General features: G+C 32.0%; 3 protein-coding genes across 3 annotated transcripts; 2 read left to right on the forward strand and 1 right to left on the reverse strand.

Moving 5' to 3' along the window:
• Positions 1–2,183: 2,183 nt before the first annotated feature.
• Positions 2,184–18,679, reverse strand: LOC105257438 (restin homolog). The gene is made up of 16 exons (XM_020029422.2): positions 18,638–18,679; positions 18,300–18,529; positions 11,058–11,212; positions 10,553–10,788; positions 9,937–10,046; positions 9,751–9,856; positions 9,261–9,490; positions 7,633–8,017; positions 7,126–7,553; positions 5,966–6,258; positions 5,671–5,861; positions 5,352–5,600; positions 2,844–3,042; positions 2,621–2,768; positions 2,345–2,447; positions 2,184–2,267 (listed from the first exon to the last, which is right to left on the reverse strand). Exons 3-16 carry the CDS (start codon positions 11,131–11,133, stop codon positions 2,214–2,216), a joined length of 2,808 nt encoding a protein of 935 aa, XP_019884981.2. The 5' UTR covers positions 11,134–11,212; positions 18,300–18,529; positions 18,638–18,679; the 3' UTR covers positions 2,184–2,213.
• On the forward strand, positions 13,301–15,521 carry LOC105257436 (F-actin-capping protein subunit alpha). Its single transcript, XM_011268040.3, has 3 exons — positions 13,301–13,556; positions 14,364–14,613; positions 14,685–15,521. Exons 1-3 carry the CDS (start codon positions 13,356–13,358, stop codon positions 15,101–15,103), a joined length of 870 nt encoding a protein of 289 aa, XP_011266342.1. The 5' UTR covers positions 13,301–13,355; the 3' UTR covers positions 15,104–15,521.
• Positions 18,680–19,070: 391 nt separating the features above from the next.
• On the forward strand, positions 19,071–25,417 carry LOC105257435 (ecto-NOX disulfide-thiol exchanger 2). The gene is made up of 10 exons (XM_020029421.2): positions 19,071–19,292; positions 20,101–20,368; positions 20,509–21,095; positions 21,232–21,449; positions 21,542–21,736; positions 21,854–22,037; positions 23,387–23,493; positions 24,314–24,508; positions 24,579–24,888; positions 25,033–25,417. The coding sequence occupies exons 1-10, from the start codon at positions 19,244–19,246 to the stop codon at positions 25,248–25,250; spliced, it is 2,331 nt and encodes a 776-aa protein (XP_019884980.1). The 5' UTR covers positions 19,071–19,243; the 3' UTR covers positions 25,251–25,417.
• The last annotated feature ends 1,089 nt before the right edge of the window (positions 25,418–26,506 follow it).

The following is a 26,506-nucleotide window of genomic DNA, read 5'->3' on the forward strand; positions in this document are numbered from 1 at the left end:
AAACTTATTATTCGCCAATGATATAGAATCTTCTACTGACACTTTCAATTCTGATGTCGATCTGGCGCAGATTCTTACCACTAACGCGAATACCATTTTTGATCAGCAAATCGAAGCCGAGCAAATTCCTATCGAAGTGTTTCAGGATCGGAATAAGTTGAACGTTCGTTTGCATTCGAATTTAAGTATCGGATCGGAAATAAGCAAACCTGAGGAAGTGCAGGTGCTTTATTCCGACGCAAGAGCTTCGATGAACGTACCACATATTCTTCGTAAAGTTCCCGGCACTTTAAACGTATACGTCGCGGAAAAAAATTCTAGACCAGCGTCTGCGTTTAATGAATATGTTTATTCCATCGGCTCTACAAGACAGCCTCTACACAAGGTTAATGATCGCGTTCCAGTTCTTTCTCAATCGATCGTCAATCGACCGATAGAACATATCTTGATTCCTGATCGAGAGAAAGATGTCATATCAAATCGATACAAGAGTGATCGAAAACTAGCATTGGCCGAGGAAGTTCGAAAAGCGAAACAGGAAGCGGCTGCTCGAATTTTCCGCGAACAATATAAAAATGACAAGAACGAAGAATTGGCGAACAGTGAAACATATGGCGATTTTGCATCCACGACGAAGACGACGGAAGAAATACGACGGGCACATGTTTCTGCGACGTTAAATGAAACTAAGGAAGTCGCGAATCAGATATTAGAAAAGATCGTCGACGAACTGGAGGAGATTAAATCAGATCGAGCGACTGAGAACGAACAAAAAGAAGGTCTCTCTCTCTCCCTTTCTCGATTTTGCTATATTAAATTTTAATAGCACAAGATGTTTAATTAGCAAGATAGTTAATATTAAAATATAAATAACTTTTCATTCTTGAAAAATTTAATTTAAATATTAAGCAAATATTAAATGTTAAATTTAATATTTAATTCAATATTAAATATTAAATTAAATATTAAATATTAAATATTAAATTTATTCAAAACTCTTTTCAAGAAAAAATCAATTCATAAATAATTCTGTTACAATTCAAAAAAGTTCAACAGAAAAAATAACTTTTATACTGATTTTATTTCGAATATTAAAGTTCTAGTTCAGCAAAATATTTATTAGAAAAATATGCACACATACACACTTACGTTTTGATAAGTGGATGAAACTTTATCAGGTTTACCTTGCAAGATATCGGGATCCTGGGTAACCACGCAGGGTGGAGTACGGATCGATATGAAAGTCGATAATCGCACCATAAACGTGACTCTCGCGAAATTGTCGCCTCCGCCCACTCATCAGGGCTTGCTGGATCTCACTTGGAATCTAACGGGATACGCACCATTCGCGGCAGGTGGACCGTTTTCCTTGCTCGCCATCGACAATCACACAAAGTCTCTGGCGGTGTTTGCAGGTATTCGAGATTCGCGAGGCCGAGAATAAATTATAATTTTATATTTCGCGCGAGAAAATTAATTAAAGAATTAAAAAAAGATCTACGATATAATACACAGGTGCGTGCAGAGTGTGCCAAGGTATCGATACGATAGTTGGAGTTTGGTCGATCGCTCATAATCCGCGGGATTGCGAAGACTTTCAGATAGCCACGAATATTTATAACGACATATTTCGTCGCACTAAATTATCATCAGAGATGAAAAGAAAACACCGAGAGATCGTACGATTGTTTCAGAAAAACGACAAAGAGAATGCAACAATAGATTCGGCCTCGACCCTGAGTAACGTAATGCAGCACAATAACACGTTACAACGAAATAATACGTTCCAACAAAACAAAGTAGAGAAAGGAAAAATTTAGACAACGAAGACACTCTTAAGGAATTAATAGAGAATAATAATAGATAAAGAAAAATTAGCATATTACTAAAAAAAAGATACAAAGTTTTTTTATATTAGTAAATAATTTATGTAAACTTGAAAAAGTACAAACTTTGTATTTCTCTTGAGCATTAATAATTATATCAAAATATTGCTCTTATCAATATAATTTTTAAAAAGTACATACATTATGTAGACAATCTACAATAAATTTTTAATTGTAAATTTGATTAGAGATTTAATTTTCTTATTCTTCTCTTCTAATTCGGACGGAACATTGATCTTTTGTGTATATGTGTGTGCGCACGGATTTTAATTAGATGAAAATAATCTAAATGCTTATACATTGCATAACATTGTTTTGTTGTCACAATTACTTAACATCCGATAAACATTGTAGAATGGCATCAAAACCCGACACAACGATCTATAATAAACTTAGAGATTTAATAATTGATATTAAATAATGATTAATAAGAAGGTTATCCATTTATTACACGTTACCTTTAGCGTACCAACTTGTCTATTTCGATTATCCTTGACTGATAACGACACATGTTTGCGATCATCACCAAGTGCATATTTTTTTATATTAAAAATTGCATAACTAGAAAAGATCAGTTATCAAATATTAAACATAATAGACTTATTATGTCTACCGTAAAATTAAAATTATTATATTTGTTATATTCAAAGAGAGAACGCGAGCAAATATTTTTATAACACTTTTATAACAACAAAAAATGTACTATAATATAAAGAAAATAAATCAGTACTCACCCGACCTGCTCGCATTCTTTAACTTCAGCTTCCTCGGGTAAAGGTTCGCTAATGATAATAAATTTGACGTTTGGACTTATAGATTCAGTCAACATAGAGCGTAAATTATTTCTCTCCATAGAGTGTGTCTTTTCGTTTATTCGAAATTCTAAAATTGCAATATTCATTTCCTTATTCCTGCCATTAAAACACATTTGTCTTTATATATAAATAATAGACTTACTTTTCTTAAAATTATAAAACATTTCTTGACTAGCTGTTTTTGGTTTTCTCACAGAAGCAGTCTCCATATCTTCGCCGCGATGCCCAAGGAAGGAATACTCCACGTAAAGCAATTGTATTTCATCATCTTGCATGATAGAGCTTTCATCCAGAAGCTGTATGCTTGCTACTTCAATGATTATCATATCTTTTTCGAGACGCTGAAAAAGGCAAAAATAAAGAGTCAGAATTAATAATTACGCTAAATTATGTTATTATGTTACACACAATGTTATATATATTTGGAAATCGATATATTTTTCAATATACTTTTATATATACCCTTCTACATTAAAAGTGTGCTAGTGTACAATATTATTATGTTCATTAAAGATATCATTAAAAATGACATTAGTATTAATAGTCTCAGTGCGAAATTTATTTCATTTAATAAATCAATATCTATTTTAAATTAAATTTTAAATATTATAAATTCCAAATTTAATTTTCGTCAAAGAACCAGATAGATAAAATGCATTCTAGATAGATTTATCGCACGAGTTTATATTCGCAATCTAGCACCCTTCTCTTAAACATCTTAAGTTTAACTGAGTAAGCATAACTAAGAAACAATCTCGTACACTAGTGTCATGCTGATAATCTTGCACGTCCACGTTTAACGATTTATCTCCTGCAAATATTTTTGGACGACTAGTTGAGTAAACGCTACTTTTATCGATATAAATGCGTGAATACGAAGACGTAATTAATTACTAATTATATTAGCAGAATTCAGCAGACTCTTTCGCCTATACTTCTCCCAGTTTTTCTCTGAGAAAACCTCGCCCAAGTCACAGATCACGCTATTTGTTCCTTTGATCATCGAAACGTCCTGAATACGACCGAAAATTCGATAATTTCCAAATTGAACGTTTTCTATGTTTCGTACAATCGCGAGAGCTTTTCATAAGATTGCATTACATATCTTACATTCTCGATTAAAGTCCTAAACTCCTTCATGCTCGATGAATCTCTCAGACCATTCTGTTGCTCGATATTTCTGCTATCCGTAAATACATCGGAATCTGGACTAATTGAAACCATTTATATAACTCTTGTAATGCATATAAAAAAAAGATAAGTTTGTACAAAATGCTATTTTTCTGTAAGATTTTCTTTTGTTATATTTTGCAAAAATTAGACTTAAATAGAAGGAGATGACAAAAAAATCTTACTTTCTTGCTGTAACTCTTCTATTCTCTTCGGATCTTTTGTTCGTGTCTTTGTGAGGCGAAGAGAAGTCTTCGTTATTCGCGTTGTCGAAATAACAATTTTCCTCTTCCGAGTTTTCACTTTCATATTCAAAATCTGCGATTTTAATAATCGCAGTTGGGTACAATTAAATTTGAATCAAATATAATACAAATTAATTATGCAATAATGAAATTACTTATGTCTAATGGCGATCGGATATGAAGTTCCTTTGTAGCTTCTTGTATCGTGGTATCCTCTAAAGCTTGATCCTTTGGAGGTTCCTTTGTATCTTCTAATGTTGTCACATCGACCGAAGGTGGAACAAAACTTTTTTCCGGCATGTCAATCGTATCTTTCTTCATCGGAGGCACTTCATGGAAAACATCTCGTATCGATATTATACCGCATTGTTTTTTAAATGCTTCAACCATGTCAACGTTACAGCTCAATCGGACCCAGAGTGATAGCTGGCCAAAATTGACACCGAAGAAGCAACAAATAACGCTGTTCACAGGTACAATATAATGTAACTTATTCTGCGGATAATCCAGGATATCCTTGATGGAGACTTTCGCTCGGGCGATCGTGTAGCAGGTATCGTTTCGACGAACAATATTCACTCGGAAGACTAGATACTCCGACAGCACGTTCTTGAAGAAGGAAGAAAGATCCGCTATGCGGTACACGGAGGACGAGTTGAAGATCAGATTAGGGCACTTCATTTTCGGCGTGTAAGCGGTCTTCTCGCCCCAAATATCCCAGCTTATGTAAATATGAAGATTGCATATGTCTTCTTCTTCTGGGATTTTCGCGATCTGATGATTTCAAAACGCGAGTATAATAAAATGATTTCCTTCAGTTCAAAAATAAACGACAGATTTTTTGTATATATATAAGATACATATGTTTGTACATATATTTGATAAAAAATATTTTTTCAATATTTCATTTTTTATCGCTCACAATATTTCCACAACAGTTCCTAAATTAATAATGTAATTTATATAATTATTTATATAATTATTAAAATACATATTTAATTATTAAATTACATATTTAATATAATTTCATATGTAATTATATATTATTGTTTAGCTGTATAATTTCATTGTTTTACGTGAGAAAAGTGGATAATATAGAGTGATTAATGACATCAAAATATATAAACATAAATATGATGGTACAAAGTAAAATACAAGTTTATTATTTTATTTGATATATATTATATATAAAGATTATTAGTAAATTTGTGCGTCGTTTTATTCGAGATACTAACCGATGTGGAAAGTTGCAGTCGCGAAATGTGAATCTCGATGAGACCTTGTCTATCGGTAATTAATAGAGGAAAGCCTTCCGTTGGGCACGCTGGCAATCTCATACTGTCATTTAGACATTCAATTTTACAGGGTAATTTCTGCTTCTCTTCCAGCAACAACGGATCCTTCGTTTTGCGCAAATTGCACGTTAAATTACATTTAGGATAATGCGGCTTTAATCTCTTCAGTTTCTTTACAGGTTTTTCTGCCTAAACGAAAACCATCGACACGTTATATTATATTAAAAAATTTTACGTTTTTCACTTTGCACTGGCTTACGCAGAAGTCTTTACTAATATCGCGGTACGATGATTTTCTGAACTTCTCGTGAATCATAGGAGAAAATTGAACATCAAACGGGTCTTTCCTTAAGACAGTTGCAGATTTCTTTTCACACATGAAATTTCTATAATTCTTGGTGTCAACGGCGGTTGGTTGAGGAGCAAAGCTCATACAACCACGATCGGAATCTAAATTTCGCATAACATTTTTATCATTATTGCATATACAATATCATTTGTCTTTTTGTTTCTATAAATATATTCGTCAATGCATAATCTTTGTCAATCATTACCGAAATTTGTCTGAGCTACGTCCGAGCAAGAACGATTTTGCTTAATACGAGTAGACATCACAGAAATATTATTATTGTTAACATCAATTAGCGAATCCTTGATCGTAGAAACTTGGTGACTTGAAAATATTTTTTCGTCAGTATTGCTAGACGTCGCTATATATTCTTGCAAAACGTCGAATAAAATCAGAAACATTTGATTTAACGTTAGGTTTGGATTCTCCGCGAGCCTTTTTCGTGAACTCTCAAGATTTGATTCGTCACGAAGTAATCGAGAAGATATTTCTCCATCGCTGTAATGAATACTCTCATGATGATAGCATATACACACAATAATGTTCCAATCTTTACATAATATATTATAAAATATAAAAATTTATATAGAATATGTAACATAAAAAAGTAATTGTAACAAAATATAAGGGTATATATTATATAAAAAGTTATTATATAATCAGTATTTATTTATATTATAAATTAAATATATAAAATGTTTCATATACTTTTATAGAATATTAAGAAATTGTTTTATAGCTGTTTGAACACACAAGATTTTGTGCGATACACAAATTATTAATTTCCTTATAAACTACAATACAATAAATATAAAACATAAAATATTAATTATATTAGTTAATAAATCAAGAAGATATATCCAGAGAAAGTTAAACAATACATCTACTTATATAATACATACATACAAGTACTGACACAAATATTGAACATTTAACTAATCTTCTTCATTAGATGCTATATGACAACGAATGCTATATTTATATTTTACCTATACTCTTGAATTTATAAAATATGTATTTGTCATTTGACGTTACAAAAAAATTATTATCTTACAATTATAATTTTAGTTAAATTTATTAGATATAATTATGTATCTGTTTCTAGGAATGTTTTAGTACCATTTACTTTAATTCCATATTAATATTAATATTAATTTCATATTCCAACTTACATGAAAACTATCTAATATTTTAATATCGATGCTGATATTATTATACTTCCATTACATTTGTCATAAGCGAAATTGTATCATTGAAAAAAGTAATAACAAAAAGTTAATAAACGTAAAAATTAATAATAAGCGGCAAACTCTCTGTCAACAATTAGATTCACCGAACAATAGCTTCTCGAGAGGTACGACTTGCCTGTGCCTCTGAGCTATATCCAAAATACCCATATATTCTTCTTTTGAGGCGATTCTCGACGCGTCCAAAGGTGTGTTAATTTGCGCTTGATCCAACAGCTTTAATATTTTTTCGCGGGACAAAACATTTTTGCCATTTGTTTCCTGATTCGTCTTCCATTCTTTCAACGGCGATTGCAATGATACCTTCTCCTCATTTTTTTTCTCTTCACTTCTCGTCACTATACTTTGTTCGTTTATGCTGGCAGTGATGATTATTGCCTGTACTGATTTATCCACCAATTGTAAATTTTCTCGCGAGTTGCCGATAGGTTTCTCCAGCTGTATCATTTTATCGTACATTTCACAACATTTCATACATTGCTTTATGTCTGATGATAGTGCCATATTTGAAATATCGTCGCATTTTTCGTTTTGCTTAGGAAAAGACTATAAATATCATAAAATTGCAGATCACTCAAATACAATTTGCAATTATAATTTCAAAAATATATACAGATATACTAACCGTTACTTGTACCGTCAAGGCATCTATGTTTGTCTGCAATTCCTGAAGTTTTACGAGCAATCGCTCATTCGTTGCCTTTAATGATACAATGTTAGCCTGCTCGTTATTGAATGCAATTTTCAAGTTTTGTTGATCCTGAGCATTTTCAGAAAGCTTTTTTCTTAATTCTACATTTTCGAATTCGACTTGACTATATTTCGAAGTAAGCGCGATAAGCTCGTTATTATGTTGTTGCAATATCTTAATTTCATTCATAAAATCCCGTATCTGTTCATCTTTCTCGCGTAATGTGAGCTGTGAATTTTTCGCATTTAACATCTGATGATCGATCTCGGCTATTCGTGTCCTCTCTGATGAAAGAGCGGCCGCAATCTCCTGATTATTCCTGAAAAAATGATAAATTTTTAAATTAGAAACAATCTATATTGACAAAAAATATTTATATTATAATGTTATAATATTATAATAATATTATAATATTTAAATTTAAATAAATAAATAAATAAATATATACAGGGTGGGGCATTTATCTTGAGACAAGATAATATCTCGATTGGAATCGATTATTTTGAAAAAAGTTTTAGACAAAAGTTGTATGGTTTCAAGGGGGACATAAGATGGTGTTATTAGTTTGATCTTGAAGAGCCACCTGAAGGACACGCGAAGGTCAGCTCCAACTTTTTAAATGGGACACCCTATATGCTTTTGCATATTCTTGTAGCTCATCTCAAGAGCTTTCCAAAACACTATAATTAAGTTAGTTTTCATTAAGTACTTTCCAAGTTATGAGGTTTGAAATCATTTTTTAATTTTACATAAACCGTAAAATATTCATTTTTCGATTATTTTACTTTAATACTTTTATGTACAAAATAATGAGAGGAATCAATTGGTGTAATGAAAACATACAGTTGTTTTTAAGAAAAAATATGTAATTGTTAATTGCAAATTACATTTTTTTTTTCGAAACAACTATGAGTTTTCTTTACACCAATTGATTTTTCTTATTATTTTGTACATAAAAGTATTAAGGTAAAATAATCGAAAAATGAATATTTTACAAGATATTTTACGGTTTATGTAAAATTAAAAAATGATTTCAAGCCTCATAACTTGGAAAGTACTTAATGAAAACTAACTTAATTATAGTGTTTTGGAAAACTCTTGAGATGAGCTACAAGAATATGCAAAAGCATATAGGGTGTCCCATTTAAAAAGTTGGAGCTGATCTTCGCGTGTCCTTCAGGTGGCTCTTCAAGATCAAACTAATGACACCATTTTATGTCCCCCTTGAAACCATACAACTTTTGTCTAAAACTTTTTTCAAAATAATCGACTCCAATCGAGATATTATCTTGTCTCAAGATAAATGCCCCACCCTGTATATATATATATATATATATATATATATATATATATATATATATATATATACGTATATGTGTGTGTTCGTAAAATTTATTATACTGATTATATTTGACAAGATTATTATGTTAATTATATTTGATAAGAAGAACGATTTACTACAAAAAAAATATAAAAAATATTCAATCAATTTTTTACATTAAAAAATTTATTAAATCTAGTAATAATATGTTACATATTTGAGAGAAAAAAAGCTAATATACTTCGTCGTCTGTTCAAGAGTCGTTTTCAAGTCGTTAATTTCAGTAGTCAACGCAGCGTTTTTTTCTTGAGCCGTCATTAGTTTATCATTCAGCTGCTTCATCTGTCGCCAAACTCGTATATACTCCACATTCTCCGCTATCTTTTCCCTTTGAGTGCTAGTGGAAAGCGCCAGCTCTTTCTCTAACTCTGTTATACGACATACCATATCTTTCTTCTGCGCCTCCAGTTTCTACGAAGAAAGGTTGAACACTAGGCGAAAATTATGGCGCGTAACACATTATACACAACGAGCAACTTTACATATTCTAATTATTTGAATATAAGATCGCAAAATAACTTATATATAATATTTATTATGTTTTTTATTATTTTCGATCATTTATTATCCTGTATAAATTTATTTCATTTTATTTATTTAAAACATAACTGCTAAATGAGATAAATGAGGAAAATTAAGTACGTGCAAATATTTCGAGAATGTTATTTTACCTCGATTTTAAGGAGGCAATTTCGCATGTCGTTATCGTCATCTCCTGCCCCAACGATACATTGACATGATGGTACTCTCGTGCGATTATTCTCACTTCGGCACGTCCTAAAACAAATTAGTTCGGTATTTTCACTGCGTTGTGACAGTGAGTCATAAGATAAATTTCATAGCATACGTGTACTTACACGAGTCCGGAAGACGATGGTCTAACGAGATTACGACTGCGCGATGATGATCTACCGCTCATCGTATGACTCAACAATTGATTTCTCATCACGCCGATTTTCTCTTTCAACTTAAACATTTAATAGAATATTATTTAGAAATACATTGTTGTTATCGCGCAAAAAGTATTAAGTTTTATATGAATAAAAAGACGCTATAATATTTATAGTAAAGAAAAAAAATTTAGAGAAATCATTTATTTCTTAATTCTTTCTTAATTTATAATCTTTCATTTATATTAATTTTATTAAAAAGTGTAATCAAATTTGTAATAATATTTACGCTATACATTACAATAATACAAATGATAATTTCTATACAGAATAGTACGTTCTTCCTAAAATAGTAATATATGATATTTTTATTTATTATATTAAATAAATTATTTAATAAATATTTAAATTATTTAATTAATAAATTATTTAAAATTTTACAATTAAGAAATGTATTAGAGAATTTTATTAGAATATATCATACCAACATAACATGATCTAAAACGAGGTTTTTCCAAACAGAAGAATGTTGTTATTGAATTATTATACGAAAGATTTTTTAAGGCCATTATTTCAAGTCTACCTTGGTATTTTCAAGCTCTAGCGCAGTTATTCTTCTATCGTCAGCAATATCTAACGATAATCCACACGATCTTGGATTACTGGCTAATCTAATTAATTTTGTACCGAGCCGCTTAATCTTGTCTTCCTGGCAATTCGATAATTTCTTCAGATTGTTTGCCTCGTCCAGTAAACGTAGATACTTATCCTCTAACTGATAACGATCGAGCTTGCAAACGAGATGACGTTCCCTAGGATCTTTCATATTTTAAATGTTACTCACACGTATACATTCACATACATTGCATCATGTATATATTTGGCAAAAATAAAACAAAAATTATTATAATAAAGAGAATATTAAAATGAAAAATGGAAACTAAAATATATATTGTATAGAATCTCTTATAAAATATTTGTATCTGTCGAACAATATATGTAGAAAATGAGTATATAAATCAGAGAAAGATACGAGCTAAAGATTATCTAACTCAATTTGTGATAAAAATATATGTGTATATACAAACCTATCAAACTAATAATTGTGTCTGCGCAAGAGCCTTCCTTTACGGGCAAAATATCACGATTTGGATCATCTGCCATTTTCAATCAGATTTCTGATATGTAGACTGATCACTTAGAATTGATAAATATTTAAAACGTTGATTAGCACATACAAATTCTGAAAAATTAATATAAAATTAATATTGCATTTTATTTATATATAAAATGTGTTATTAGATCGGTAAACAGAAAAAAATATTATAATTTGAAAAAAAATATTCCTTCTTCATAATCTGCATCATTATATCATATTTATATCATATTTATTTCTCTTTCGCTCTTTTTTTGCTCTTTCTAGATTCTTTTCCTTACCAAAACGATGACTATTTTTCCACACATTGTATTTATTTGCACACACAAAAATAATTAAACGTATTTAATCTATTCATGATCGTGAATAAAAGAATTCGAGTAATCGACTTTGCAATTCTCCGCTAATTTCGGTTTATATTATTCTCGATTATCTTCAAAACAGTAATTCTCAAAGTAATAATTTCTCAATATGCAACGATAAATTAATATTAATAAATAAAAACATACTTATTAATCTTTATTAATTTAAATGAAAATTTATAATTTTTTTATCTTTTTTCCCAATAAATTTTAAAAATATTAAGTAGTATTTACGCAAATATATAATATGTATGCAATTTTCGGAATATTAATAGAAAGAGATATAAATATTAATATTAATAAAATATTAATAGGAAAGAGAATGACATTAAATAAAAATATTATATCGAATAGTTATCTTTTTTTACATGTAACACTATTAAATTATAATGTAATATTTTCTACACTATACTTGAAAACCATACTAATTGAAAGAAAGCTGTACTAGCGCATACAAATGACAATAATTATCACTGGTTATCGCTTTGTGACTGCCAGATTCGAGATTAATGCTTATATACACATATATACGTGCTATCAGAACCATTCAGAACTCTTCTGCCATGTACTTGTATCTCTAAATAAAAGGCATTTCCGCGAGCAAATAATATGATTCATCCTCTCTCGATCTCCACCCTATATGAATCATCTCAGCATAAAGCTTTAAAAGCCGTAAAAGAAATATTACAAAATAATATCTTAAATTGAGAAAATAAATACAAAATTAAAGATTATTCCAGATTGAAAAATCCTCATTAAAATGTATAAAAAAATATTTTGCAATTGATTCAACGATATTTTTAGACCCACTCAATTAATGACATTTTAACAAAAAAATGCAATATATGATATTGCAATTATATTATGCATATACATATATTCAAAGTTTCCCCGTCGTCGACCTGTAAAATTATTTGCGCACCCTTTTTCCGAACAACCCGAGTGCATAATCACAGAGTGTTACGCAAGAATAATCAATCTAGAAAAAATGTAAAAAAAGAGAAGAATGAATAAAAATTATATACACAAACATTGTTGTATAAGCGATTAAAGTATGACGATAAAAAATTCGATATTTTAAATTAAATTTATTCAAGAACCATTACTTGGTTGATATTAATAGTATTTAATACTATTAATATAGATACTATATTAATAATAAATAAAATAAATAAATATTTATTAATAATAAGAGAGAGTATTAATATATATAATTTATATTTTTAAATATTTACTATTAATAACAAGTATTTATTTCTTAATAATAAAAATGTGTATTAACTATATGAAATTTATTTTAATTTTCAATTTTGATAGTTTAATTTTGACATAACATCACCTCATCCAATTATATCATATACTGACCGTCATTAAAACTTTTCCTAAAGTACGCATCATCATGAATAACAATACGACAGGTGGACGTTTTGAAGGAAAAATAGCACGACCGTGAAGAAGGAAAGTCCGATGTATATAGAAACTGTCGAGAGGATGCTTCGGGAGGAAGAAACCCGGAAAGAAAAAAAGAAAAAGAAAGAGAGAGATGCTACGGCGAGTGGTCGCATCACCAGGTATATACACACGCACACACCCACATATACGAGAAGCTGCGAAGCGCCACTGCGAGCGGCACCACGAGCGCCGAACCAAGGAGGGAGAGAGAGAGAGAGAGAGAGAGAGAGAGAGAGAGAGAGAGAGTGTGTGTGTGTGTGTGTGAGAGCGAGAGAGAGCGAGCGAGTGAGAGCGAGAGAGAGAGAGAAAGGAGAGATCCAGCACAACCTGACCTGTCCGTGACCACCGCACCGTACCCTCGCTTTTGACATCGGCGGCGGTGGCGGCGGAGTGTGCGTGCCAGTGGGAAAGGTAAGATGGCGGCGGACGGAGATGCGGCGATTCCGGACCAGGAAAAAGTGCGAATAGTCTCGGATTTTATATTGCACTCGCCGCCGGGGGAGTTCAACGAGGTGTTCAACGACGTGAGGGTTCTGCTCAACAACGACAACCTGTTGAAGGAGGGCGCGTCCGGGGCCTTCGCGCAGTACAACAAGGACCAGCTCACGCCTGTTAAGGTACCTTCGTCGTCGTCGTCGTCATCTTCGTCATCTTCGTCATCTTCGTCGTCGTCGCCGTCCTCGTCATCATAATCATCATCGTCATCGTCGTCATCATCATCGGCATCGTTATCAGAGTCGTCGTCATTAGCGTCACGCGCGCTTGTTCCTCCCAGAGTACGAGATCCGCGAGTTCGCGCCCTCGACGTGTACTTTCGCTTACTCGACCTCCTTTTCTTTTTCAAGTGTATTCCGATTCCCAAAATCCGCGATCGCAGATTTTACTTTCTCTTTCTCTCTCTCTCTTTCTTTTTGCCTTGGCCTTATCGGGCCTGTCGGGATTTATACAGGTGACCTTGGTTTTGGCTCGAGGCACTGATACGCGATACCGGTATCCCCTGCAGCAGTTCTCGCGCTTCACCGGCTCGAATATTGAACGTTTTCATGCTAGATTACGAATCTCATTAATCTCACAAGATGATGAAAAACCATTGTAACAAGTAGCAAGTTTGTAATATTTCTTAATTCATGGATAAGAATTGTTTTTATCTCCTTTTCTTGCTTATAACAAAGTGGTACTCTAGTATATTTTGTGATTCTAAAATTAGGCATTATTGGTCCAAAAGCAAACGTTGCGATATCTTATCTTTGCTGTGAATGACTGGTTTCACAACATTAAGAATGCTAAGATTATACTGACGTTCTGTTTATGTTTTTTATATCAAATCATAAATGCTCGCAAACTTTCATTGAGTAATACATAAAAACAGAGAGGTACGTAAACTAAATTAAATATTACAGTTGTATTTTTTTCTTTGTATACAGATAGAGGGAAGTGATTATCCAGCGCTTATAACAGAACACAATGACTTGGGTTCTCAGAGGTTTTACGATGCACGGAGTAAGCAAAGTTTTAAATATGATCACTTGAGGAAGGAGGCACAAGATTATGAATCTTACGAACCAGATCCTATAGCGGAGCCTTGGAGGTCAGCCTTTCAAGATGAGATAACGAATTATACTCAAAGTCATTATAGACATGGCGCCTGCTCAGTTTTTGGGAAATCTTTTGGAGGTAATTATTTTGTTTGCATAATTGCCTAAACAAAATCGTCCGCGCAAAGAGTAACATTAATTTTTATGCAGGAAACGTAACGCTAACGGCGTGCATAGAAGATCATCAGTTTCAACCTAAAAATTTCTGGAATGGCCGTTGGCGTTCGGTGTGGACTGTAAGTTTTACTCCAAATTCAGGAAACGCCGAATTGAGAGGTAGCCTCAAAGTACAAGTACATTACTACGAAGATGGAAATGTACAATTGGTCAGTAGCAAAGAAGTAAAGGAAAGCCTGCCTATCTCCAACGAGAAGCAAACGGCGAAAGATTTGATACGGTTTGTCGAAGAATCCGAAAACGATTATCAAACGGCAATTTCCGAGAACTATCAAACCATGTCCGACACCACCTTTAAAGCGCTGCGAAGACAACTGCCGGTAATGCGAACGAAAATCGACTGGAATAAAATTGTGTCGTACAGTATTGGCAAAGAGCTTAAAAGTCAATAGAAATAGATTTTTTTATATATAATAATAATAATATTAAAAGAAATAATTAAAAAAAGAGAAGAAAAGCGCATTTTGCTGCATGAGTGAAGTCTGGACGTGTGATGTGCATGGGAGCAAACTATAATACTACTAAGTAATGTCTGATTAGAGAGATATTTCGACTCATGCATACCACTCAAGGTTCCTCTTGACTCCATATTATATGTTATAAGAAGCAATAAAAAAAAGAAAAGAAGATTAACATTTTCGGCGTTGTCAATTGTGTAAAAGAAATTAATTAAAGATTATAATTTCTCTAAATTTTTACATACACAAGTTTGGCATAAAGTAATGTAACATTAAATGGCTTGATATAAACATGCATTATTTCTATAAATATGCTGATTGTAAAATATAGGATCAGTATTCAACAGTGGAACCTTTGTATAAATGTTTCTTCGCTTTAATTCTAACCATCTTTCTTAAAGCTATATCCATGATATTCGCATTATGCAGCATAGCGCAAGATATAATCTTTAACTTCGGATGGACATAAGAACAATTAATAATCTATCGAAGTAAAAGAAATATTTACTATTTATAATGGGGGTAATGGGAATCCTTGCTCTTATGTTAAGTAATTGAACTGAGGTTGAATTCAATGTGTTGAATAGCTTGAAATTTGTGAAACACAAATAGCGAAAATAAATTTAAGCTATAATTATATTATAGTTGTGAAGTAATGAACAGATGCTGGAAGAGAAGATGCAGTTTTTCAATTTTGACATAAAACTTATAAATTCCTGCAAATTTTATCAAAAATATAATAACATCAGTGATATTTCTCTGATAATATTTATTAATATTTTTGTTTACGCATTTATTTTTCCTTGTAGGAATTTATCGCACATACAATAGAAATTGGTATACAATATTATATGTTCACTGAGATTATTATTTTATTGATAATCTTATTGCTACAACTACATCAATCTGTTCTAGCACAATTTATCTGTCACTTGACAGTTCACCCTGACTCAAAGCAAAATAATTTCAATCAGTTTATCATTAAATTTGCAATGCATTCTGCAATCAAATACTAAAATTTGCACAATTCGTTATTTACATTTTATAAACATAATTATAAATCGCGAAAAGTCTACGTAAATACATAAAGAAATAAGTTTTTTTTTTTTACAGACGTGCTCATGTGCAAATAAAATAGTAAAATTTATAATTTATGTTAGATATAAGAAAAACATCTCTTTAGGTTCTTATTTTAAAAGCAAGATAAAATGCTCGTAATCTTTAAGACTCAAATCACTTAAAGCCACGCGATAATACATCTCGTGTATTTGAAAATTTGGGTAAAAAGACCATTATATGTATACGCATATACATTTCAATCATTAAGTTATTTGTCAATACAATATGTTGGGGCCATGGGTGATGTCAATCGCATAATATATCAAACGTAATACAAAGACATTAGATGTGTCTATTTATAATTTGCCGGTATCGAACACACCGTTAAGTGTTCATTATCACATTCAATACACATAAAGTACAGAAAACAAGGAAACATAACTCTTAACAGATATTGGTGGGCAAGGCCTACTATTTTTATCCAACTTTATATTTCACACATAAAAATATAAGTCTATATACATTTTTGTTAAAATGTATATTGTTTTATAATAAGTATGTCTATTATATATAATGGATACGTTACAAAGTTTAAATATGAACTACTGAAATGAATGAAATAAATGTTGATCATTGCGCAATTTGGTTTCTAAATCATATTAAAGTATATCAACCCTGTCGTGAAAGAATCATTCAAATTTAAAAGCAGAAGCAGGAAGTCTCTTGGTGCTATCGCTTACTACACATTACACAGCCAGACATTGTATGCGAAAACGGAAACTAACAAAGTACATGATACATTGTACATTGTAGAATGTAGCCTATAGCCTGCTGGAGCCTTAATCTGTTCACTTTATGTTGGGGGAATGGAAATGGGGACAATGAAGATTGGGTCTTGTGGGGGAAACTATGTACATATGTTATTTGGATGAATGAATGCGACAACCATCATTTGACTCTTAATGCAATAGGATTCGAAACGTGTATGTAATATTATTTGTACTTTGTAAGTTACATCGTAATTCAAGGCATCATCTTTACTGCAGCTGCAGTAAAATTCTTGGAAGAGAAAAGAAAACATGAAAGATTCTTGCCATTGATACTTAGGAATTCAGTCAGAATACACACGAATAAACGATAAATTATTTGTTAGCATACGAGGCGCAATAACGAAGTTATTCAATGTAAATACAATCTCATATATGCTACTCAAGTCTCATTGTTTGTATTACGTATGTAAATTACAAAATGGAGCGTACTGAGGTGTGTTTCGAATCTTGTCAAAACTCCATACAACATAGTTGCCTACGATATTGAAAAACTAAGTATTACCTGCAATCGAGTGTATCGTAACATAACAAAACGCATGTTCTTATGTAAAAATTTAAACACAGGATACATTTATCAGTTAAATTATGCATTATTGAATGTTATGATTGATTAAATAAAGTGATGTGACACTTTATATTGAGCTTTTAAGTATGAAAGTAATTCTTTTACGTAAAGATTGATTTGCACTATTAATTTTTACTGTACTATATAGATATATATGTCATTTTCCATATTATTCAATGTATTTTATATAGCAATAGAATTTGCAATTTAGAAAAAATTTGTTTTTTATGTAATACTATTAATGATAGATATTTGTAACTTCATTCTTTTTAACTATGTTTTCAATATAAAATTCATACACACTAAAGTAAAACTATACTAATAAGATATATGTAGGAAAATATATTTTAATAGAGTTTTTAAATTTTTGATATAATTTTTGTGTTAATTACAGGAGCATATATTAACCTATAATGATCATAATGGTTAGAGTCTAATAACTTTATATAAATTATATCCACATATGACACAAATTTAAATTAAACAATTTTAATTGTGTAACGTATGCTTTTCTAATACAATTAATTTCATGATAAAAATGAGATATCGTGTACAGGTATCTTTGTTATTGTTATTACGTGTTGTTTTCATGTATGCAGATCTACTTGAACAAACACTACTGTGATACGTACGAACGTGTCATAATTCAAAGCTGCGAAGAAATGGAAAAACGTACCTTGCCCATATTGTGCTAGACATTATTATACTCAATGTGAGATGCGAAAAGTAAATATACAGGCACATAATTGCACCGTAAAGCATCAACAAAGACGCCTTAAACGAAACTCGACATTCATAAGCAACCACCTATGCTTATACCATCAACCATCAAAATGGCATCCAAACAAGGCAGCACGTGATAGCGGGTGATTGCTCTTTTAAGTGCACTTGTGTACATCTTCTCTACTAGAATTAAAGTAAACATTACAAATACCAGCTCTAGAATTTCCTCTCAATCTCTTCTTAAATTAAGTATTCGTTAATAGATATCCATTCTTTTGTTAGAAATAGTACCTTTTCTCTACAATTTTCAGTGATAATTTTTACGTTTTTGTCTGAGCGGATTTATTTTTGTCACGAAAAAAGGGAACTTCAGTTTATAGAAAAATTACTATTTCAAAATAGAGAGAGATACAAAAAAAGGGAGATCTATAATATATATATTTATTTTTTATTCGAAGAAAGAAGACAAATGCGAGAAAAATAGCTGAGCAACTGGAAAATATAGAAGCACCTTTCATTATAATTATTTTTTTCTTATTATTCGGACACAAAGTATTATATATAACATATGTGATTCTTTGTATATTGAATTCTGGAATTTCTATTTCATTTTCATGACAAATTTTTTTATCATATATGTAAAAGATAACGATAAGTGTGATAAGCACATAATAAGCCAACATGTGACATTGCAGGTTGCAAATGATGCAAGACGATGGTAGTGTCATCTGTCATATGCACCAGTACTATCAACGCGTTAAATGATTATATCCATTCTTGTTGTATATCCATCTCCGCCATCTCCGTGACTTCGACAACAACGAGCAGAATATTCTCCGCAGTAGTTTACCTCCGGTATCATCTTGTCTCCTGAATTAGAAGATTATTTCACAAGAAATGGCTTATAATTTTCCCGGGGTACCGGCAACCGCTATGCCACCCATGGGTGAGGCTGATTAATTCTTTAATCGTCATTAATCTAATATCTATCTTTTTATAAAAATAACTCGACTATTTAGTCGACTATTTAGTTCAAAAAGAGAAAACTAGAAGTTACGTGGGGTATACGAATGAGAATATTTAAATATTACAGGAGGTGTTAATAAAAAAATATGTGATGTATGTGTATTTTATGATGTAGCTACTAGGCTACTTTGGAGTTGTTAGAATCAATAAAAAAATGATAGCTTGAATATATTAACTTTCTTGAATTTTTAACGCTTTTAGAATCATTAATCAATAATAAAAACTAGTCTATATAAAGATAAGTAATATACAGTGTAACATAAATATTGAAAGAATTTTGAATAAAAAAATATATAGAGATAAAAAATAATGTAATACATGTGAAGATTGTAAGGATTAAATTGGCTAATAAGTTAATAAAAGAAATTCAAAATTAGGGACTAAAAAAGGAATCTTAATAAAATATTTGAAAAAGATATTTCAATATTATTGAAAGATTTAAGATGTAATTTTTAAATTAAAATATTTATCTCTTTCAATAGGTACAAAATTATTTAAATAATATAAAATATACAATAGAATATATATGCAAAATTATTAAAATGAATAAGGCAATTATAAAGGAAAAAAATATGTAAGCTTTTATAACAATGAAACACATGGTTTAACTTAAATATAAATAAAATTAGGAAATTTTATTATATTAATGACAGAATATATTCAAAGCAATTTTAGATTATTCAAAATATCATTTTGTTTCTTTAATATTAATATTATGTAATTTTCAGGTATGGGACCAATAGGTCCATTAGGACCTATAGCAGGACCACAAAGCTTTATGGAACTTGCGGGTCAAGGATTCCCACCGCTGCCACCACCACCCATACCACTGCCTGGAATGAATGACTCGCCTCTAGAGTTCAGCACGAATAAAAATCAGCCTCCAATAGTACGAGAAACTTCGGACGATAATAGCGACAGAAGAAGCGATAAGAATGATAATAGGAGAGATCGGGAGAATAGGGATAGTCGTGATACACGAGATAATAATAGAAGGTAATATTTCAATTTTATCTGTATTCTGTCAAAAAAAATGATAAACAGAATAATCTTAAGAGCTATAGAATTACAAGCTTTAGAATTACAGAATATATCTATACAACTTTAGTTATAGCTCGTATGTTATCTTGCAAAAGGTCAAGGAGCGAACGCAGCGATAGACGCGACAGAGATCGAGAAAGGAGAGAGGAGAGAAGTGAACGAGATAGGAGGGACGATCGAAGGGTCGAAGAAAGGAACAGCACGAATTCCTCCAAGAATAATAATAATCACTCTAACAATTCGAGCAACAACGAAGTTTTATCGTCGACGAATACGAATAACACACCGAGTATCGGCACGCAAATGGAATCCGCTGGAGTCTGGGGAATGGGAGTAGGTTATCCCATGATGGGCATGGGTCCTATGGGACCGATGGGACCTATGATGGGCGAAATGGCACTGGGCCCTCACATGAGTCACACACACGGCTATAATCCAATGGGTATGGGCATGATGTCGCATGATGGTAGCATGATAGGTGCTCAGATACTTGGTGCCGAACAAATCATGACGGACGCGGCGCAAATAATGACCGCAAGCTTGCCACCGCCACCCACAACACCTCAAGGTACCAAAGAGATTATTCATTGTAAGAGTTGCGTGCTATTCCCGCCAAATCCGAACGCCCCACCGCCTACCACACGTGAAAGGCCACCAGGATGTAGAACAATTTTTGTCGGAGGTAGATATTATTGTGCATCGAATATAATATAATTATAATATAATATTATAATAAAAAATTATAATTAAATTAAATTATAATATATATTATTCAATATCGTAGAATAACGTGTTGTAATAATTATAATGTTTTATAGGTTTACCAGAAAACATTACTGAAGCTATAATACAAGAGATATTTGAACGATGTGGGGAAATAACTACTTTGCGTCTTTCTAAAAAAAATTTCTGTCACATACGCTTCGTATTGGAAGCCAGTGTCGATGCAGCGATCTATTTATCTGGCTATAGAGTAAGAATAGGATCTAGTGGCGAACCTGCAAACACTGGTAGACTTCATGTAGATTTTGCACAGGTTCGTTATCTGTTAAATGTTAATGTTAACATTAATTTTTATTTATCTAGATTATCTGTTTTATCTACATAATGCTTAATAATGATCTTCAGGCTAGAGATGATCAATATGAATGGGAATGTAGGCAACGACAATTGCAAAGAGAACAACGTCATAGAGAAAGGGTGGAAAAGGAGAGACAAAGACCGCCGTCGAGTCCGCCCCCGGTAGTACATTACACGGATCACGAAGCATCCAATATTTGCGAAAAAATTAAACAAGATGATACATTTATGAAGGCAGTACAAGTGAGTAAATGCTAAACAATAATAATAATCCTTTTTATATATATATATATATAGTTAGCAATTATATTTATTGATAATTCCTCTGCATTTCCTATAATTCATAAATGATTTTTGCAGGTTGTTGTAACGTGGTTAGAACGAGGAGATTGCACCAAACGCAATGCCAATACCTTCTATTCGATGATACAATCGACGAATTCTCACGTACGTCGGCTTCTGACGGAGAAAGCTGCGTACGAGGAGGAGCTGCAGAAGGCCAAGGAGTTGATGAAAGGAAGAATGCAAGGACTTCTCATACAATGTACGTTTACATACTTTTCTGTTCTCTGTCTGCAAGACAGCTCCATACTATCGTACATATTTCGTGTGCGCTAAGAAAATCCGCATTGGCTGGTAAGTTCACTTTGGCATATAAATAGGTCCAACGAGGAAATCATCTCGCCTCCTTATTTGGATATAGCAAATACAACAAAAATCTCATTATCTTGTTCATGATAGTATAAAAGTAATGACAGCGATATCACTATGTTCTTCATACTGTGTGTATGACAAATCTTTGTGCCACATATCAAGTTCCAATAATAAGCAGAGATTTTTCTTACGAAGGTATGTGTTATACATCGTCATGTGATAATTAAGAGTAACAATTCATGACATTAAGGTACAGCAACCATTTCTAATCAGGTATCAAAATATCAAATCTCGAATTTTAAGCTTGTCGATCTCGACGTATGATATTTCGAAGAACGGCTTTTGCATATCAAGTGATACGCTTGACGTAAAATTATATAACTCTTGATATACGACAAAATACTTTTCTGTCTCGTCACTAACTTTTACAATTTCTCAAGTGTATCATAGCGAGTTCGTTATTATATGAATTCTGTTTGTGGTCAATGCACGATTGGAGGCGACTCGGTAGGAAGGATCAGGGATAATAGGCGAGGATAAGGTGGGTGTAAAATCCTATCTTCTCGGACTTAGGATCCAACAAAACTGACGAGCAAAGGCAGTTTCTCACAAATTCTATCTATAGAAGCCATAGTGTACTTGAAAATTGCATGCTTGACAATACTAAGAAGTAAGGGTGATGGGCTGGACATCCATTGTTAAGAGATTATTTTGAATCGTAAGATTCAAACTAACTTTTTGTATAATTTCCTTCAGCAAAATATATACATATTCATACACATATAAATTACACAATGACTGTTAAACAAGTAGGAGGTGAAAAATGTGTTGGGTGTTATTCAAAATAATTCTTAACATTGGGAATCCAGAAATTGCAAGTCTTCTGGGGTTACATTATCTGCAATAAGAGGTGGAAAGGCAATCAATGAGAACGGAATGTTTGGTGAAACCAACATTAGATTAAATGCGGCACAATCTACATGAGACTCTGTGAGACTATTCGTAGCTGTATCAATACGTATCAAAATACGCTCCCGATTAGTAAAGGTGCGAGATACTGTTGTATTCATCGAGAGGAATGTCACGATAGCTAAACGTTTAAACATGACAAGAGTCCGCGTAAAGAGAGTACTAGAAAGCATAGACGAAACTACCAACTTTAGAGTTTCAAGCAAAAGGTATACAACAGTGGATTTGTTGTGTTTTTTTGTATGCAACATGCGACCATGTCATCAACAGTCAGTCAGATCGAACGAGTCTTTACCGCCGCCAGCCACAAGAAAGTCTGGGATCACTTCACTAAGGCGCAACGGAAGAACATCGAGATGTGGAAGAAGCAATCTTCGGTATGTACGTAATGCACTTCCACAATGCTGGTAGCGTGTCTCTTCTTTTTTCCTTCTCTTATCTGTCTAACTTGAAGCACTCTCAGAGTCTTGTCTGTCGCAAATATGCTCCTATGCGCGTTTTGCACGATACCTCCAAACACGCTCGTTTTGCAAATTGTTTTTCTAAGATATGTACAGGTAAGTGAGATAATTGAGAAAGAATCAAATTTCCGCCTGCGAAAAAGAAAAACGGTCAGACACCTCGCTTTTCTTCGTGCGTTTATAATTCGGTACTTTATCGTGGAATGCCGCGACAATAAAAGGCAACGCGCACAACGTTAAGAAAACAGCGTATGGAACTGAAGGTAATGCGAGATTAACACTTCCGGATCGAAGAAAAGCAACCACAGATTATCAGACAGCATGGATTCGCCTCATTTTCCCGAACAGTGTTACTCGATATACAATATATTTCTATTATTTCTGTACTTCAGAGCTGCATCTCTGCTTCTTAAGTTCAGGTAAGCCCAAAGCGTTCCAAAAAGACACAAGTCTCGGAAATGTTTAATAAAAGCTGAAAAAAAAAATCATGTTGCATCGCGTATCTCAACTCTGAATTACAGAAATGTATTATATAACATAAAAATGGGAGATTAGTAGTATATATATATATATAAAAATCTTAAAGAGGGCCAATCACATTTAATGGGATGTATTTAAATACCATTGTTTGAACAGCATACATATATAAGAGACTATATACTTTGCATGCATTTGTGTGAAAAAGCAATGCCTGCGGATTGATGCATTTTATAATTTTCGTTGTTCGTGATGACAGGAAATAAAAGCGGTGCAATTAGAAGATAGTCTAATTGAAGGCGAGGGTGAAATGGACGTGTCGGATTCGGAAGAGGAACCGCAACGTAAGAAAACACGCAATCAGTCTGACAGCAACGAGGACATCGAGAGATTGCAAAGTCTCAAAGAAGAGAACGACAGTTTGAGATGCCAGTTGGAAGCATATAAAAACGAAGTATGTATTAACATGAACAAGTTTCAAACAAATAAAAGATTTACATAAAATTTGAATTTGAATCTCCTAGGTGGATCTCTTGAAATCGGAAACGAAAGCGGAGTTAGAAGCGAAGGAAAAGCAAATGAAGATGCTACAACAAACATTGAAGGGTATGCAAGAGCAACTGATGCAGTCGCGTAAGCAACAGGCGCAGGACGACCAAAAAATCAAGGACTTGACTGTCAAGCTGAATGCTACAAAGAAAGAGGAGCCCAGGGAGAGTGAGATTATCACTCTTGACAAAGATGATGACATAAGTGAGGAGCCACGTACGCCGAAGCAGCACATTCTTGCTTCCAGTTTCATACAAGTCACTCAAAAAGATGCCAAACTCATTGGTAAATATATTCATGATTTTCATGGCGAAAGAGATTGTTTCAATAACGTCAGAAAATTAGAAATAATTAAAGAAAACATCTTTTTGACATCTTAACAATATTAATTTTTGATATTTGATGTTAATGGTGTATGTAACATTATAGGACTTATAGCGACGTTCCTACATATCCATCCGTTCGGCGCGAGTGTGGATTATTTATGGTCTTATCTGCAAAAGATGGAACCTGGTATTAAACCTAACGAAGTCGAAGTTTTAATGCAGCGTTTCCCGCAGGTTTTTAAACAGGAATTGTTCGGTATTGGTGCGAACATGGAAAGACGTTGGCAGTTTTCAGGTTTTAACGTTTATCGCGCTCATTGATTGAATCTAGACGACTGAATGTGTAAAAAATTGCGAAAGTAACATTTGTCTTGTTGTTCCTTTCTTAGCATTATTATTCGCAATGCGAGTGCAATCGAGATTTGTCGGTGATAAATGTATTAAAACGACGAACAGAATATGTCGTGAATTAATAAAGTATCTTTATCAATTCTTAATTTGAAGCTTATCAATTTCAAGCATCACTCTAATTTATAGTTGAATCTTGATTATATTGAATTTATTTTTAAATATCTATTGCATAAGTTTGACTTATTGAAATTACTATTCATAGTTATAGTTAAAAATTTTAAATTGAGCAGTTTTCACATATGGTATGTCCATATGGTGGCAAAGACCAAAAAAGAAAGAGAAAGAAAAAATATAATTCCTTCTGTCTCTTTTAAATTTTATATGAAATTGGATATTTAATGATTCTGGCTTTTGTTGGTATAAATGTTTCTCAAATTAAAACTTTACCTTCACGATTTATTCTTAGAACATAATATTAGCCATGTTTAATCTAAGTAATGTAGTAAAAATCATTGTAATATTTATTTATCCTTATTAATTTGAAATATTCTGTGCGTTTGCAGAATGATAATCGCGATTATTTTGATCTTGTATAGTAAAATCTGATTAAATCTTACTTTTTTAATCGGTTTAAAATAATCTGTATCCGTAGCATATAAAAAAAGAAGATAATCTATTTTATCTTTCTCTAAAAGAGCAGAGCCAGAACCGCTGAATATTATTTTCTTTCTTTTCTTAAGCTTGCTTTATCAAGATATTGTTGGCATGGAGTTGCTCAATGTTTTTTACATATCTGTGATATTTATTATTCTCTCTTTTTCTTCCTTCTTTTTAACAAGACATTTCAATCCCCCGAAGAATAGTCTATTTGATTTTGCTTTTATCAGAAATATTATATTCCTGTCTTTTCGCCAACAAACTTTCTCGCCAAAGGAATAGCAATATAAAGCGATGTGAAATTTAAATTGTCCTCTCGAAGAAGACAATTTAAATTTCACATCGCTTTATATTAATTTTCTTCCCGCCAAAACTATATTATAATATTATATAAATTATTATAATATTATATTATAATATTATTATTATTATTATATTACATTATAATATTATTATTATTATTATATTATATTATAATATTGCTATTATAATATTATATTATAATATTTTATATTATATTATTTATATTATATTATTTTATATTATTATTTTATAATATTATATAAACT

Source organism: Camponotus floridanus, unplaced genomic scaffold (assembly GCF_003227725.1).
Source record: "Camponotus floridanus strain SB8 unplaced genomic scaffold, Cflo_v7.5 scaffold69, whole genome shotgun sequence".
NCBI lineage: Eukaryota > Metazoa > Arthropoda > Insecta > Hymenoptera > Formicidae > Camponotus > Camponotus floridanus.